This window comes from Bos taurus, chromosome 7, assembly GCF_002263795.3.
Source record: "Bos taurus isolate L1 Dominette 01449 registration number 42190680 breed Hereford chromosome 7, ARS-UCD2.0, whole genome shotgun sequence".
In the NCBI taxonomy this organism is placed as follows: Eukaryota; Metazoa; Chordata; class Mammalia; order Artiodactyla; family Bovidae; genus Bos; species Bos taurus.
The window spans coordinates 26,293,054-26,311,121 of record NC_037334.1 but is presented as its reverse complement, the minus strand read 5'-3'; the positions used below and the strand labels follow the sequence as shown (position 1 = coordinate 26,311,121).

Here is an 18,068-nt window from a genome sequence, read left to right as displayed (position 1 = left end):
GTATGGGAATGCCCTGTGATGTTTTCCCCCGTACTCCTTTTGAATGTTAATGCTTTCTTGAAGATGATTTCAGACACACTGCTAGGATACTGCCTCTACTCACTGAAGCAGAATTCTCTGAAGAGTTGCTGAGGCAGAACCGAAATCATGGCTCGCCTCAGAGAAGCAGCTGTATTGGCCGCTAATGATGCCTCACACAGAAAGACGATGCTCCTTTAACTCGGGGTTTTAATGGGAAGTTTCTAAGCCTGAAACAACAGCTTTAGCTCTGGGGTGTGCCATCAGCTGCTTGCAGCTACCACTGCCTACTGCTTTCTCACAGCCTGGTCGGGAAGAATGGAAGCTAAGGAGGCTTGTAACTACCTGTAACTGTTCCACCAGGAAATGGATCAAGTGTTTGTTCAGCCAGATCCAGGTATTTGACCAAAATCTGTGTCTATGGTGGGCTAATTAGATGCTGTCCTCTAACTTTAAATATATGCATGAGCCATGATCGCATGGATGCCTTTTGGATCCAAGTTCTGAATTTAGATCTAGCTGTCAGATAAAGTCTAATTAAATAGTTGCTAGGTAAAGTTAATGCACGGGGGTGAAATGTAATGATGCCTGTATTTTTAAAGCATGCTTAAGTTTATAATGCTACAGACACTGGATAAGAGAATAGTAAAACAGGCTTTTTTCTTTGCTAAGCTGCAGTAAATTATTCTTGAAAGCTCTCTGCCCATTACATTTTTTTTTCCTATTCACCTAAAACATCCCACCTTCCAAAATGTAACAGGGATGTTCTAATTTGGTTACAAAGGATCATGACCCACACAATTCATAGTGATAGTGCTGACTATCCCTGTTGTCCCTGGGCAGTGTGTAGCCCTAGCCTTTTGAGGTATCAGCAAGCACTCTCTTTCACTAGGAAACACACAAGGAAAGAGAAGGAAAACTGAGTTGAACAGTAAGGTTACTGTTTGGACTTTAAAGTTCCAGTTCGCTTGTGGTACCTTTTGACACCCCCCTTTACTGACTGGGCACTCGCAAGCTATTTTTCTGATGTTCTCAGCAAGGCTGCAGTCTTGCCCTGCAGTCCCTTTAAAACTCGTAAAGCAGATGTTAGGAGGAAGATGAAAATAGGGAGGAAGTAAAGCTGCAGTCAGGGCTCAGGCTGAAGATAAAGGTCCCCTGCTGACCAGCATGGTGAACTGGCTACAGCAGGGTTCACTCCCCAAACCAAGCAGCAGATGTGTCTGCAAGCTGACTTTGCAGAGATGAGCAGAGGAAGCCGACCTCCTGTGCAGCAGCGAGGTCTAGCAACAGTTCTGAAACTGCCTGTTGACATTTGTAGCTGACCACACTCGCTTGTCTTTAAAATTGGTGTCTATGGGCTTTCTACTAGCCTTGCGTCTAATTTTCAAGTGTATAAATTAATATTTACTCCTAACCATCCTGTGAATCTGGAATCATCAGGGCTATTGTATCAGAATAGGAGTGGTGTTGAAAAAGAGGAACATGGGGGTTGCCATGTATTGATGTGAGCCAGAAAAATGGGGAGAGGGTGGTTAAAATGCCTGAAGTACTTAGAGTCCGGAAATCTCTACCTCAAGGTCTTGGCTGGCCACCAAAAGGGCCATGTATTCTGTGAATTTATAGGAAACATTTTGCATCTTTGCATGTATATCCTGGAATGCAAGTTGCTCTTCACTGGATTCATACACAGAATTTCTACGAGAAATGAGGTGACTTTGGTGGTGGGCTCACAGTTGTGGGGGGAGATGTGTAATAGGGTCGACTGGGATGTTTACACGTCGGGGGTGGGTGGGTGGGATGGACGATATACCTCCAGACACTCCAGCTATACAGACAGCAATGCAGTTGAGGCTTCCTTTAGCTCAAAAAAGTAGATAGTGATTTTATTCTGCCTCAGTTTCAGGATATATTTCTTCCATTTTTACAAGACATGTTCACATTTCAACAGCCAAGCGTCAGAACTACTACAGGATAACGCAGCACTTTGACAAAGTTTGTCCCTGTCAGTTGTTGCAAATTCAGTCCTGCCTACCTAGCCAACTCCCTCCCTATTTCACAGTCTACGGATTGGTCTCACTAGGCTGCTAGATAAATATAAACAAGGTACACAGGATGTCTTTGTGGGACAAGGTGTCCCGTCCATCACATGTGAGTGTAAGCTGGACAAGCCTGTGAGTGTTCTTGCTCGATGGATGAACTGTCTTTACATCTGCTTTTGAAAATACATCAAGTCACATAACTAGGTTTGTGGCCTGCAAGGTTTAAAAATTAGGTACAGCAGTTATATGGTTTCAGAGTACTTAAAATACAGACTGCGTTGTTTCACAGCACCCTGCAGGGCATTAGCAGTTGAAGGATGATGACGTTCTACTCATTCCCCTTTGAAGGGGGCTACTCTTGAGTTTTTTGATTTGGGGCGGTTTATTTAACAATCTCCATTCCTGCGTGGGAAATGAGCAATAAATCTCATTTTGCACAACAATGAGATAAAGAGAAAACACTCATTCCTCATCACCTAGTTTTTGAACAGCTCACCATGTGCCAGGCAGGACTATACACACACAACATCTACTGCAGCTGTTATTGCAACCCATCGCGAGAGGGATGACCACAAAAGTGAGACGGTGAAATCGAATGCCTGTGTGTGGTTTCCCAGAACAAGGGGCCAAATGCAATGAATGAATTCTGCTGCTGTCACTTGGAAAATAAGAAATATATCATTACTTTAAGATAGTTCTCTCCAGACAAAATATTTTTTCTTACTGTGAAATTTTATAATGAGATGAACGGTCCAAAGGCTCCAAGCTTGAGAAGGATATGTGTTGGCATTGATAGTTCCCATGTAAGACAATACGATTCAGGATATTTTAAATGGCTACCCTTCCCCATCAAAAAGCAATCTAGGTAAGAAAGGATTGACCCCTTAAACAGAAAGGAGAGTGCCTAATTCCAGCGGATTTCTATATTTCAGACCCTACCCATCAGCAGTGAGGCCAAAGGAAATTTTAAAAAACCAAACAACTGCTTCTTAAATCATGAGCTCTGTGACTATTAAAATGTCATTGTGACTCAGATTATTTGTGATTCTTTGAAACAAGATCTATTTCAACCACAATGGCCTGACATCCCAGTTAGGGTGGATGACATGTTCTTTTTTTCACCCCTTCTCTGTACCACCCAGCACCTCCAAGCTTGAATTCAGTTCCCTGAACTCTAAGGGGCCAGAGGTTTGTCTCAACCTCTATTTAGAGAGGCAATGATCCCAGAGCAGCAAGGAATTCCTCAAGGAGCCTGTTGTTTAAAAAGGGGATGGTGAGGAGCACAGTGGAGATATAGCCTGTAATAGGTGCTGCTGCAGAGTGCAGGTGAAATATTCCCAGGGACAGTGCGCAGGAAGCGTCGGTGCCTCGGGTGAAGGGAGGACCGAGGACCTGCTGGGGAGGAGGACTTTGGCGTGGACCGGAGGGAGGGAGAGAAAGCCGCAGGTGGGAAGAGGGTGAGGAGGAGAGCATCTGGCGGACAGCATCATGACTCAAAGCTCAGAGGTGGGAAACCCGGAGGTGTTCAAAGGCTACCAGGTGTGAGGTGGAGCTGCTGAACGGCCAGAGTTGGGACCCTCTCCCTAGGTGACTGCAGATCAATTACATGTAAGTTTGTTCTTGTCCACTGGTCATTTTGCTCAAAACCAAATGTGATTTGATCTTTGTTCCTTTCTGAACTTACTTTGGAAATACAGTAATACCTTAGAAAAATTCCACTGACAGATTGCCATCTAATCTGTGGTCCAGAAAACAGGTGTATTAGGTCCACAAGAGGGTTAAGGGGTTGGTGAGGGTCTTGGATATTGGAGTACAAGGGTGGTCTGAGGGGAGGAATGGTAAATTTCAGCTTAGAAAGATGAATCATGACTCAGTATAGAGGAAGTATGGGGTAAGAAAGAGAGGGTTTCTCTGCGAACGGACTAAAGTGCGTGGCCGACAGTGAGAATGACTGTGGCTGAGATGGACTCCTCACACGGGGCTTTGTGACTAATTCAGGGTGTTTGCACTTTGTGAACTTAGAGTCCAAGGAGCTTAGTTTGAGAAAAGGGATGTATTACATGACTTTTGAAAATGGCAGCTTTCAATTAAGCTTTCCTTGGTCCACGTTAAAATTAGACTTTATTTCCTGAGCACATACAAAGGGACCAAGCAAAGGGAAGACAGGTGTGCTATGTGATAGGGAAAGCCAGTCAGGATTAAAATACTGCTGTGAGTGACTCTGGTCCTTCTTAAAATAACTGCCTTTTGTTGTTATTAATGCTGATAATGGTTGCGTCAAAATCTTTCAAAATAATTTACTTGCCCACATTCCACTATTCATCTGAAAGGAACATTTCATTGTTTAGGTAAAAGCAATTGTGACCGTTCCCTAAGAATCATTTCTACCAAAAAAAGGAACACTTTACTCTCAGGCACTTACAAAATTTGGATGTCTTTGAATATTCTTGTACTGTGGTGGCCAAGTGATTACATTTATTTCTATTTCTGCATCTTACACTGATGCTTCCTTTAGCTTAAACATGCTGTTGAGCTTTCCAAATTTGTAAATTATTGATTAGTTGATTGCAGGTTTAAAATCAAGCAGGCTCTTCTAGGGATTTCAAGCAGTTCCAGGCAAAACTGGGAAATAGTTGGCATTTCTTTATGAATCTCTGGATCTCCATCTCCCTTCATAACCATCTCCTCTTCTCATCTCTACCCGCTCTCCCTCACCCTTCCTTCCCCAGGACTCTCCCTTTGGACTATTGACTCATAGCCCCCATGTCTGGTTCCCGCAAGTCCCTCTAGCAGCCTCTTGCTCCCAGCCAGATCTTCCTTCAATTTCCTTTCTATCTACCTCTTTTCTCCCTCCTCCAAACAGGAACAGTATTCAAAGACAAATCCCTGCTAATGTGTTAATGTTTCATTTTCTCTGGTAAAATACTGCACTTTAATAGAGACCTGTGATAATTTGACCAAATGAAGTTATTTTAATAGGAACTTGAGCATCATAGTATGCTGGGAGGGGAGAGGCTTACAATCTGTAAAGATCTGTAGAGTTCTCAAAATGCTTTCATCTCTCTTGTTTCCTCAGTTTGGTATATCTAAAAGGGGTTGGTGGGGAAAGGCTCAGAGAACAAGAATATATATATTTATATTTTAGCAGGCTTCTCAAAACACCTGATCAGGTTGCAAAGAGGGTTAACTATATCCTTAAATCTGCCTTTTAATCAGCATAGCATGGTAAAATTGCAAATTAAAACTGAGTGTTATGACTTTCTAATAGTTGGCTTCCCTATGAAGAAGTGAGGCCCCAGACTCATGTATAGAGAGATGTCACTGATAATCTGAATTGAGATGACTAGGTTGTTTACTGGGACTTCTTGGAATGGTTGCCCATCACTGCATCCCCCAAATGAATGGTGTACCAGTTCTAGAACCTGAGTTATGGAATAAGCCTAGGAATTATAGGATGCTTAGCTAAGACAAAAGGACTTGATATCTTGCCTTGTACAAAGGACAAGGCTGGAGCAGACTGGTCCAGGGTGTCATGATGGTGCTTGTCATGATAGTAAAGTGAAGACCAGGGGTGGGAAGGGAGGGACCGAAAAGGTATTGCTATATTAGTCAGACAGCTCATGGCTAGGGTGTCATTAACACAGTCTCAAAAGGTTCTTTCTCCACTGTTGTCATTGAACTTCACAGATCTAGCAAACTTTGTGTTGTAAATTTACAGTTAATGGTCCTCTTTTTTCTTCTATTTCCCTTTTGGATTATGTAATGTTTTCATTAAAAAAATTTCCTAAAAATGCAGTCCTGTCTCGGTTGTGTTAAACAACAAAGAAAATGGCTCTGGTTTCACTTGGGCCAGACGGAAAATGGACATAGTAAAATGGATTGTACTAAGCCAGTGGGAAGGCCAGGGATCAGCAGGACATGGAATGACAAGAGGCCACATACTGTGTCTCAGTGGTAAAGAATTCTCCTGCCAACGCAGCAGATGCAAGAGATGAGGGTTCGGTCCCTGGATTGGGAAGATACTCTGGAGGAGGAAATGGTAACCCATTCTAGTATTCTTGCCTGAAAAATCCCATGAACAGAGGAGCCTGGCAAGCTGCGGTCCACGGGGTTGCAAGAGTCAGACACAACTAAGCACAGCACAGCTTAAGCATCTATTCCTCTATCACCACGAGGCTTTCTTTTGACCCAGGTTTTGGGGAATTTTTTGTTTGGTATGATTAAGTCCAGTTTGGGTATTTGGTGTGGGTATGGATGTCCTTAGAAGCACCAGGGGGAGCTGCCTTGGCTGCCTTTCCTGTCCCCTCTTCAGTTCCTATTAACACTCAAGACTGGTAGAGTGCTTAAAAACAAGCAAACCAAGCCCAATCCATGAATATCCTCTATACACCTAAGGAGATGTTTTTAAAAAACAAATTTTACTCCAATCGTATTTTAAAATAAAACTGACTCTACTGCAACTATTCCAACCTTTAAAAAATTCAGAGTCAAGGAGCTGCAAAATATTATTTCCCCTAAACTGGTAACTCCTTCCTCCCAGATACCAGTTGTAATTCCTTTTATAAACTATTTTTAAACTCTGATTTTATAAACTTTGAAGTGTCAACATATATGCAAACTGTTGTTATGCTCACTAATTCTATACCTCAAGACAATGATTATAAGTTAACTGAAGAAATACTATGTTAATCCTTTAGGCCATAATTCTATTTTTATTTGGTTGCTCATTTTCACTGAGCATAATTTCTTTTGAATTCATGGTAATTTCCATAGATGACTATGTAATTTTTTTAAAGACAGATTCATAAATATGTCCTATGATTTACCTATAATGTCTGATGTAAGTACTTTTCTTTATCAAATTTGATTTAAATAGGTTTAGTTCAATATATGAAGCTTTCACTGGCCTCGATGTCTACTTCAATATGCCTTTAAAGACAAACAGTAATATCCATACACTTTAGTTTTTCTACTAGCAAAATAGAAATAGTGATAACATTTCTTTCTTTCTCTTCCTCTGACCAAATGGTCTTAAACAAACAGTAGGAAGCTGCTGTAAGGCTTTTTAAAAAATGCAATCAATTTCTTTTCCCTAGCTCGGTTCTCTAGGTCCTTTCCAGGATCAAGTATTGAACCAGGTTTTTGTTTTCTGATGAAAAGAGAGAAAAGCAGCAGGAGTCTGATGGTTTGGGAGTCTGAGACCCCTCCCTTCTCCCTTGGCCTGGGCGCTGCGAGAGAGAGCAGAGGAGGAGCATGGTAGCTTCTTTAGTCCTGTCTTCAGTGAAGCAACACTTTGTTTCCTTTGCTTTTCATCTTTGTATGCTTTTCAAAGGTTTTCCCTGACATTCATCTTCATGATAGCACTGTGAGACAGCACACAGCCATTTCTACTTCTCATCTTTCCAACTTAGTGACCTCTTCAAGGTCCCACACACAGTAATACGGAGGCTAGAGACTGGGGACCCAAACCCAATGCTTCTTGAGAGAGTTTCTATATTAAGCACCTTTTTCAGCCTGGCTCAGACAATAAAGAATCTGCCTGCAATGCAGGACACTCAGGTTTGATCCCTGGGTCGGGAAGATCCTCTGGAGAAGGGGATGGACACCTACTCCAGTACTCTTGCCTGGAGAATCCCATGGACAGAGGATCCTGGTGGGCTGCAGTCCATGGGGTCGCAAAAAGTCGGACACGATTGGGCAACTTCATTTTCACTTTTCACTTTTATGCTTTGGAGAAGGAAATGGCAACCCACTCCAGAGTTTTTGCCTGGAGAATCCCAGGGATGGCGGAGCCTGGTGGGCTGCCGTCTATGGGGTCGCACAGAGTCGGACATGACTGAAGCGACTTAGCAGCAGCAGAGTGACTAACACTTTTCCAGCCTCAGTTTCTTCATACTACAGAGATCCCTGCTCTCATGGAGCCTGTGATAGAGTGGCTATCTTCTGTTGTATTTAGCTACAGTCCTGGCACACAGCTGGTATCCAGTCAATGGTCTCATTATAAGAATGATGTGAGAGTATTATTACTGGAGGGAATCTGGAAGAGACTTGGCAGGGAAGCTAGGTTTGGATGTCAAGTTGGCAACACACCTGAGGTCAACATTGTCTTGGACATTTCTCATCTTCTGTACTCTGGTTGCCATCCCTGCCCATCCCTCCTGGTTCCACGTGGCTACCCTGAGAACAGTCTGGTAGTTTCATGCAAGAGTAACATTTTCTTCCCCATAGTTATATGGAATTAAGAATCCCAGTTGAAAAAGCTTAGCAATTGCTTCTTCTCTCTGAAAAATAGGATGGTGAGCCCAGAAATAAAGTTGCCCTTTGATGTTTACTCCCTCTCTTCCCTTCCTTTCTCTCTGAAGCGTCTCCAGGGTGCAGCCACCATGATCTCGGCAGGCTGATGATGGAAGAGAAAGAAGCCGGGAGACCCTGTGCTCCAGCATCCCTGGACGATGGATGGAGGACAGCCAGTCCCTTCTCCTCTGTTGCCCCTTGGGAACGTGTCATCAGATTCTAGCATGTCTCTGGAGCAGAAAACCACATTTGTTTTTGTGATTTTGTTGTTTATTTTCTTGGGCATCCTTATCGTCAGGTGCTTCCGGATTCTTTTGGACCCGTATCGGAGCATGCCAACCTCGACCTGGGCTGACGGACTTGAAGGCCTGGAGAAAGGGCAGTTTGACCATGCCCTTGCTTAGCAGGACAGCAGCAGGAGTCCATCCTGAGGAAGAGAAGTGCTTCGTGTCTCAGTGAGAGGTTTTCTTTAGTCACCGTTCGCAGCAACTCAAAGTCTTCACCCTATCTGGTTCTAGAACCACAATCCATTTATTCAGTAAACATTTGAGGACATTGGAAATGGAGGTTTCTATTACCAACCCCAAATAGGAAAGTTTCAGTTTCGACATTTACTCAATGAATGAATATTGTTGAATGTGTATGATGATGAAGCCAAGAATACCAATAGTGACTTTGCCTAAAATGAAGCCCTACTGGACCTGGGGGACCTGACTAGGTCACCAGGAAAAAAGACCTGGTTTGAATCTGAAGGCAGGGCCAGAACAGACTTCCTTGCTCTAATTTTGTCCCCCAGCTTGTTTTCTTTTCATGGGAATCTGGGTCCTGGGCAGAGAATGAGGAGGATGCTGCTGAGTGGACAGACCCAAAGCAGGTACTTGCTGTCTCCTAAAGCTAAGAGCAATGGGAGGCAATTGGGAATGCTTAGAAGAAGTGATTGATCTCTGGGAAATACGAGTGAGGATGATGTTATTTTACTTTTCAAATAAAATGAATTCAAAGGTTTGCAAACTATTTACCAGGCCAAGTGCATTCTATGTATTCATATTAATAACATGAGTAGAGGTAGTGATACATAATCTGAATTTACTTTCTTTGCACAATTGATTGAAATAATAGGTAGCTATTTCAAGTTATGCTTTTTTTTTTTTCAATAACAAGTTAACTGTTTGGAGGAGAAGACTTTTATAGTCTTAAGAAGAATGTATGCTTATGACTGATATAGAAACCAAATAAAACTTTTCAAGAAACAGAAGTGTCTCCTCTCTCTTATTTTAGCGCTCTGGAGGCAGTGTGTTATATCGAATGCTGAGGACTAATTGTTCTGAGAAAGAGAAAAAGACCAAAGACCATAAAAGGTCATCTGATTCATCCCTCTCCCATTTCAGGAAGGGCTTCCACAGATTGACACATGGGGCCTATTCTAAGCACTGTTTAAATCTCCCAAAAAGAGAGATATGAAAACCTCTTATTCCAACTCTGTACGGATAGGAAAAACTTTCATCTAAACTAAACTCCTTAAGGCTGCATTTAAAGTCTGTGTCTTCTAATTTTCTCCTCAATTAGCCTTCATTAAGAAAAAAAAAGTTTAAAAAAGGAACTATGCCTAAAAAGGCAGCCCTTAGTAAAACTTCTCCCTTGTCTTATTCTTTCTTTTGTAACATTTTGGAGATTCTTCTGCTCAGCTTTCCCTTGTCCCCCATATTCCCTCTTGATTTATTTTCATTTAAAAAATAATAGCTCTATTAAAATGTAATTTACATACCATAAAATTTAACCTTCTAAAGTAAACAATTCACTGGTCTTTAATATATTCACAGAATTATGTGACCATCATCACTATCTAATTCCAGAATTCTATACCCACCACCAGTCATGTCCCATCCGTCTTTCTTCTCAGATCCAGTAATTTCTAATCCAGCTTCTGTCTCTAAGGATTTGCCAATTCTGGACATTTCATACTAATGGAGTCAAAGAATACATGGCCTTTTGTGTCTGGCGTCTTTCACATAGCATGTTTTTGAGACAGATTCATCTGTGTTGTAGCATGATCTGTATTTTACATCTTTGTATGGCCAAATAGGACTTCCCTGGTGGCTCACATGACTGAGTGACTTCACTTCACTTCATGGCCAATGATATCCTGTTGTTTGGCTAGACTGTGTTGTGTTAGTCACTCAGTCATGTCCGACTCTTTGCAACCCCATGGACTGTGGCCCACCAGACCCCTCTATCCATTGAATTCTCCAGGCAAGAATACTGGAGTGGGTTGCCATTCCCTTCTCCAGGGGATCTTCGCCTGGGTCTATCTTCTAATGGATCGAACCCAGGTCTCCCACACTGAAGGCAGATTCTTTACTATCAGAGCCATTATTCATCTAGCATGGTTATTCATTGGCCAGTCTAAAAGAAATGCTGCTATGAACACATTTGTACAAGATTTTGTGTGGATATGTGTTTTCAATTCCCTTGAGTAAATTCCTATGAGTGGATTTGCTAGCCCATATGCTAATTCTATGTTTAACTTTTTGAAGAACTGTGAGACTGTTTCCCAAAGCAGCTGTATTACTTTGCATTTCCACTAGCAAAGTATGTAAGTTTTGATTCTTAACTCTTCCCAACTACTCAGCTTTCTTTAGCTATAGAATTCATAACTATGTTCACTTATAAGAATGAGCCAAATTAAAAAGATAACCACCTCTTGGTTTCATCATGCTACAAGTTAATTGATGCCTTCAGAGATCCTACATTTCTAGTTCCCAAAACATGACACAGATGCTGATCTGTGGTCATCCTGTGGTCTATTAAGTCACCTAAGTATCTTTTTTTCTGTCTTACTATTGCATCTTTCTTTAACCTACCAATTGTAAAGTTTCTTTTTTCTTCAAATGTACCATGTCATGTATATCCTTATTTAATTTTTCTCCTTTTTTATTGGGAGTCTGTTCAAACCCCTTCAAGTACTTATTGAGCTCCTGCTTTGAGCCTGGCATTTCTAGCACTGGAAAGATAGGAAAAACATGAAACTAGTTCTTGCTCTTGAGTAACTGTCGACATCACGGAAGAGCTGAGAAATGAAAGAAGGCACGTGTCCGCGCCATTGTTCAAACAACTGTGGGAACCTATGGTTCTGACACCATCAGAGTCCTCTGAGAGCTTAACAAATATATATGCACCCCCACTAATTTTTATTATAAAAGGTGTATAAGACCATGGTAAAAATGTAGAAACAATATGGAAAGATATAAAATAAACAGCCAAAGTTAAAATTCTGACTCCTTAGTTCATTCCAGCTCCTTAGTTCCTCTGGGGGAGCTTGTTGAAAATGTAGATTCCTACAGCCTTCCCTCCCTACAGAGTAATTCTGTAGAGGTGGGTCAGCAAACAGATGCTCCAGGAGATAGAATATGGGAGAGATGGATGAGGGCCAAGATAGTCAAGAAACCGTCCCAAGAAACAGTGAGTCAGGTGAGGACAGTATGTGTTTAAGTGCGTGGTATAAAACTATGCAATCTAAGTTGCTATTCTGAAAGGAATTATGTCTTGACCTAAGATGATAGGCGTGTTTTAGATATGTTCATTGGAAGAGAAGAGGGAAAGTTGTAGAAGAGGAAAGTGGGTGAGGATGTGGGGCTTAGAGGAAGGAGAGCAGCCTGTCTGGACAATATAGTTGGAGGGAGAGTTGGAACTCTTATGGGAAGGATAAGGGTGGAGCTGAACATCCGGAAGTCGGAAAAGGCAAAATGAAGGGTGAGAGTCACTGCAGATTCTTGAGAAAGAAAATGACATGGGGAGTGGTGGTCAAGGCCAGTATCTGCACCGTCCCTTGGGGCCACGCTAGGCTCTGCTACTAAAACAGGACAGACGTAAATAGCCATCTGCCCTCCACGAGGCCTTGGAACACAGGATTGCCAGTAAGTGCCACAGGGCCTCCCAGAGCCTGCTCTTCTTTCTCTCCTCACTTTATCCCCACTCTATTTTTGTTTTTCCTTCTCAGATTACTGCTCTTTCTTCAACCACCCCCTCACTGGTTGGGCAAGTTTGATCCCACCCTGAATATGGGTCTCCCACGCTCCACCCTCCCTTGTCCAGAGCCAGAGACCAGAACAAGTGATAAAACACTTTGGGGTGTTCAGAGTAAATTGATCCCTCCAGTGAGAAGTGCTGACCCTCTGTTTTAATTACTCAGGACTCCTTGGGGTGAACAGCCTATTCTTGAAAGGTCACAAAAGCCCTCTCTCTCCTGGCTCTCTGGCTACAGGAGTTATAGTGCAGCATTTTGCCTACCTTACAAGATATTTATAATGAGTGCAGCTGCCCTCTATCATGGATATCTGTATCCGAGGATGACAAAAAGTACTTTCCCAAGGTCACACTAGAATAGAGCTGACTTCTGATTCAGAAAAATGTGGCAGACTCATTCTCAGTCTGAGCTCTGTTTGTGCTCCCAAGAGACTCCAAGTTCTAGATCAACACTGCTTCTTCCAAAAGACCTCTTTTTTTAAAACATCTTAAACCCTGTAAAGTAAGACTAATATAGGGTTTGAAGGAGATTAATTTGACTCCTGCTGTTAAAACTAATGAACATTCCAAGTAAGATTGTTCTTTTACGATTTTTTAGGGTTAAAGCTGAAACAAAATAAAGCAACAGTTTTAGGAGGCAGAAATTAAGGTGGATGTTTGCAGGGGAAAAAAGTACCCATTCAAGTTCCGTTGTTTTATTGAAACACTGAAACTTTTATATTACATTGATAAATTTGGTGTGATGACAAACTTTACTTGATGACAAATTTTACCTGACTAAATCATTGAAAGAAATCTCTTAGTTTCAAGAAGATGTCAACTTTCAGAACTGATGTATAAACCATATGGAAACATAATTATTTTTGAAAAAAATATTTTAAGCTGCAAAGCATTGAATAAATTCTGAGATGTGATTTGTGAGATCTGAGATGTATGTCTTCTGAGACAAAGTATACAAAGAGGGGTGCCTCAATTATTGATTCATCACAAAGTTGTAGAGAGCTGTGATCTCCATATTCAGGGTGGGATCAAACTGGCCCAGGCCAAAAGAGTTATTTGCTTGTTTTGAGATGCAAAAGAAGGACAACCATTTAAGCTTTGTCTCTCCTGTTACTTAAAAGAATAAATGATTTCCAGAGAGGTGTCTACCTCTTTGGAAGCAAGTCCTCCCTACCCTTACAGCTTGCTCTGGCCTGATGAGTCAGCACCCAACACTTCAGCCAGTCTGGGACTCTTATCAAGGTCAACTTTTTAGAATAGGATTCCCTGCTGAATTTAGAATACAGTTGAAGTTTTGCTTCCAGTTTCCTGCCATAAAATACACGCACATCTTGTCACAAAGCACCACAAGATATTCCTCTATAATTCCATCCTATAGACCTCCCCAATATCCTGATTGATGTGTCTATGCTTAAGCCTAAGAGAGATTCCCTTAAACCATTTTTCAAAGGGGATTTCCATTTTCTTTTCCCTTCTAAGCTTCCCATTATTTTCTTTTAAGCCCTATTATATTCTTAGAGCTCCGAATATTAGGCAGCTTTTGAGAAGGCAGCTCTTCCTGGATTCTCTGGAGTTTGCAAAGCTGGAAAGAAACACTGCTATCATCTATTTCAACCGCCTCACTTTTCATGGAAAGAAATAGGAAGACAAAGAGGTCGAATGGCACGCCCATATCACATCTCCACCCACGAGTTATAGTTGTGTCGTCTTACATATGTGGTGTGTGTGCACATGAATTCAAACAGAATGAACAGTTAATAAATCTGCAAAGTGAAAAATGTCCTTTTGCTAACTGTCATGAGAGTTACTCTTAAATAATCTCCTTTTTTGGCGGTGGGGGAGCAGTGGTGGGGGGGAAGACGTGTTGTATTTCTTAAAAACAACCCTATGGACAGTATCTTTTCCTTGGGGATATTCCCAAGCTTCAGTTTAGGTGTCTGGACAAGAGCTATTTCCAGGTAAATTATAAAGGATCCCTTAGCAAAGATTCTGGTTCTCTAAATACAGGATAATCAATCTAGGATAAGGCTTCAGAATTTATTTCCAAATAGATCTTTGAGCTGTTTTTCTTAGCTAAAGAGGCCCGCCAAGGGAGATTACAACATAAAGTTCATAAAGATTTTGGATACAGCCCTATCTCTGGTTTATCAAAGAGATGTCTGGATCCTCTTAGGACAGAACTAGAGCTTCAGAAGTTATACAACAAAGTATTTCAAGTTTGAAAGTACCCTTTATCCTTTTCTGTCATGCATTTTTTCCTAGTTACCTCACTTATTTCTTATCCTCTCTTTTCTGATAAGTGGAGTGCTGGAAGAAGCTGAAAACAACATTAAATTCAGTACTGCTCTGGTGGATAAATATTTCTTCAACAGTCACAACAAATGACTGCCTGAGTTCTGCCTGAACATGTCTAACTTCTCAAGGAGTCCATTCCATCTTGAGCTCGTTCTGTTTTACAGGAAATAATTTTAACCTACTGCAAACTTGTATTTTGGCCATTTTTGCCAAGTGGACACCATTGTTTTCTTCTGAAGTGGCAGATTTCTGATATTCTTTAATAGGACCACCCTTGAGATGTAGCTGTTGTTGAAAGACAGGTCTTCATGGATCCCTCCTCCTTTTTGCATGTCCTTCTAGCTGAGGCACTGACAGAGTTTAATTCCTTTGAAAGCTCTTTGTTTAGAGATAGCATCTCTCTTTGCCCTAGGTAGACGGTTGGGCAGATTTGCTCGTTGTTGTTCTGTTGCCCAGTCGTGTCCGACTGTGTGACCCCATGGACTGCAGCACATCAGGCCTCTTAGTCCCTCGCCATGTCCCGAAATTTGCCCAAGTTCATGTCCACTGCAGGTAGCCTATTATAAAAGATTGGGATTTCCTGAGCTTGGGATTCCTCTCTTGTAATGCCACCTATCGTGTGGCATCATCTCCTCTGATTTCATTGCCCTGTGCAAACTGGGATACGGAGCTGACACAGGGAAATGCTGATACTCTGGGTCCTCTGATTGTTGTGAATAATGAACTTTTCTCTGGCTGTCAGTCTTGTGCTTTCTACCAGCATCCATGAAACTGTCAGGCTAACAGATCAGCTTGCAAGTATGGTCAAATCTCAGCTCCTTCAGATTTCTTGACAGTTATCATTATTCCCCCAGGATAAAAATACTCCAGTTCCTTCCACCACCCTTTATAGTGTCATATGTTTTGAATCATCTCTTGTTCTTATCAAACATTCTGGATGCTCTTCAGTTTAGCTACGTCCCTGCTGCAGAGAAAGGAAAATAATAACCTCTATGTGGCTGACTAAAACGAGTGGAACCAAATTCTGATTTATTTTGTTCTGAGAAGCACATGTTACAAGATGCAGCCCAAGAGGAAATGATCTTTTTTTTGCAGCCACATTACTGTTCATAGTAAGCCATTCAAAAGCCATTACAGGCAGCTGAAACTCTCAGGTATTTTTATGTATGCCAAGGTAGAAATTTACCTATGCTATGTGATGCCAAATGTTATGTCAAACATAAAATCCCATCTTCTTCTGGTACAGTTTTACAATTTTGCACCCCAGTCTAAGAATTTAAAATTTCTCTTTTTTATTTCATTGTGTTCCATTTAGTTCATCAGTCTAGGCTTTTTATAATCTGATTTCCTCATTTTCATATTCATTGTGCTCACCATCTTTGTGTCATCTGTACATTGGCTCAGCAAGCCTTCCATATTTTTTTTCACATTAATGGCAAAACTTCAAACATATCAGAGCCAAGTAGAGAGCCCTGGGTCATGCCACAGAGATCTCAATGCATTTAAGGAGTCTGTTGGCAGACGTAATTGTAAGCAAATGTTCCCCACAGGAAACTCCATGGAGATAGACACTCCATGGAGACGGTTTAACCAAGAGGAAACCTAGGAAGCATGATGAGTCATGCAGTCTGCAGCAAAGTTCCAGAAGACAGGGAAACCACCAAAGTGATAGTCACACAACTTTCCAAACTCAGCTGAAATGTTATGGATCCAAATTGGCAAATGGAAGTTACACAAACAGCAAAAAGAGCCTCTATCCACTTTTGCTAGAGCTTCAAACTATAGGCAGTGAAAAGACTGTTAGCTCTACTTAGCTCTCTGCCCAGCATTGTTAACTCGGGTTACACATGAAAACAATCTCACACTATCTGCCAGAGACAACTCCTCCTAGTGGCAGAGACCATCAAGCCGTATACTAATCCACTTGAGGCAGTTCAGTTCAGCTCAGTCGCTCAGTCGTGTCCGACTCTTTACGACCCATGAACTGCAGCATGCCAGGCCTCCCTGCCCATTACCATCTCCCAGAGTTCACTCAAACTCACGTCCATCGAGTCGGTGATGCCATCCAGCCATCTCATCCTCTGTCGTCCCCTTCTCCCGCCCCCAATCCCTCCCAGCATCAGAGTCTTTTCCAATGAGTCAACTCTTTGCATGAGGTGGCCAAAGTACTGGAGTTTCAGCTTTAGCATCATTCTTTGCAAAGAACACTCAGGGCTGATCTCCTTTAGAATGGACTGGTTGGATCTCCTTGCAGTCCAAGGGACTCTCAAGAGTCTTCTCCAACACCATAGTTCAAAAGCATCAATTCTTCAGTGCTCAGCTGTCTTCACAGTCCAACTCTCACATCCATACATGCCCACTGGAAAAACCATAGTCTTGACTAGACGGACCTTTGTAGGCAATGTAATGCCTCTGCTTTTCAATATGCTATGTAGGTAGATATTAGATAATAGTATAGATCAGTGAAGGAGCACACACTGGGCACTCAGGCAGCTTGAATCTTTACTGGTCCTGCCAGAAACCAGCTGACAGGTTTTGTATAAGTCCCTTAATTCCTCAGGACCTCATTTTCTTTTCTTGTAAACTGAGATATATGGACTAATTAATCTCCAAGTACCCCCTTTTCACTTCCTAAAAAAGCATTTATAGCTAGAAACTTGGGAACCATTTACTGAACACCAACATGAAAGAGATCTGAAAAACTTAGACAGGGTGTGTCTCAGATCACATGGCCAGTGTGAGGTTACAGGAGAATTTGAATGTAGGTGGCACAGTGGGTAAAGAATCTGCCTACAATGCAGGAGAGAGCGGTTCGATCCCTGGACTGGGAAGATCCCCTGGAGGAGGGCGTGAAAATCCACTCCAGTACTCTTGCCTGGAGAATCCCATGAACAGAAGAGCCTGGCAAGCTACAGTCCATAGGGTCACAAACCATCAACCCTATGGTTGCCATGTCAGCACAGCATGCACCATCTACCAAATAGCATTAGGAACGGAACCAACAGCAAAAACTCTGAAAAGAAGAAAAACTCTAGAGATAGAAATAGTTTTCTAGAAATACTAAATTGAATCAACATTCTGCTGACACTTTTGTTGTTGTTAAGAAACTACCTGGAAAAGAGATTTTATGGGCTAACAAGTAAGCCTTTCACAGGGCTGTGAGGTTGACTTAACATACTTAGTTTTGTTATGGGAATATCCATAACTTGTTTACATTCAGCCTCCAATCCTCATTCATTTTGTGACATGGGGAAATGACTTAACTTTTATACCTCATTTCTCAACTGTAAAATGGGCACGCTATTAACAGCATTTTCCCCACATGGCTTTTTTCAAGAACTAAATGAGACTAGTATCTGACCAACAAGCTTTTGACAAACACTGACTTGATAACTGTTA

At 41.8% G+C, this 18,068-nt stretch overlaps 1 protein-coding gene and 1 long non-coding RNA gene across 7 annotated transcripts in view; one reads left to right on the top strand and one right to left on the bottom strand.

Annotated features, from left to right (window-relative positions):
• Window positions 1-9,606, top strand: part of CTXN3 (cortexin 3) — a 32,303-nt gene extending 22,697 nt beyond the window's left edge. For 3 of the 6 annotated variants that reach the window (XM_024993805.2, XM_010807088.4, XM_024993802.2), the window contains 2 exons: window positions 323-415; window positions 8,420-9,606. In XM_024993805.2, coding sequence (XP_024849573.1) covers window positions 8,510-8,755 — 246 coding nt within the window. In that variant the 5' untranslated portion in view covers window positions 323-415; window positions 8,420-8,509 and the 3' untranslated portion in view covers window positions 8,756-9,606. Of the gene's footprint in view, window positions 1-22; window positions 416-8,419 lie in introns of those variants that run through there. The other 3 variants (XM_059887904.1, XM_024993806.2, NM_001105486.2) reach the window with 3 other exon arrangements.
• Window positions 1-18,068, bottom strand: part of LOC107132618 (uncharacterized) — a 310,093-nt gene that overhangs the window by 139,232 nt on the left and 152,793 nt on the right. The gene's annotated exons all lie outside the window — the stretch shown is intronic.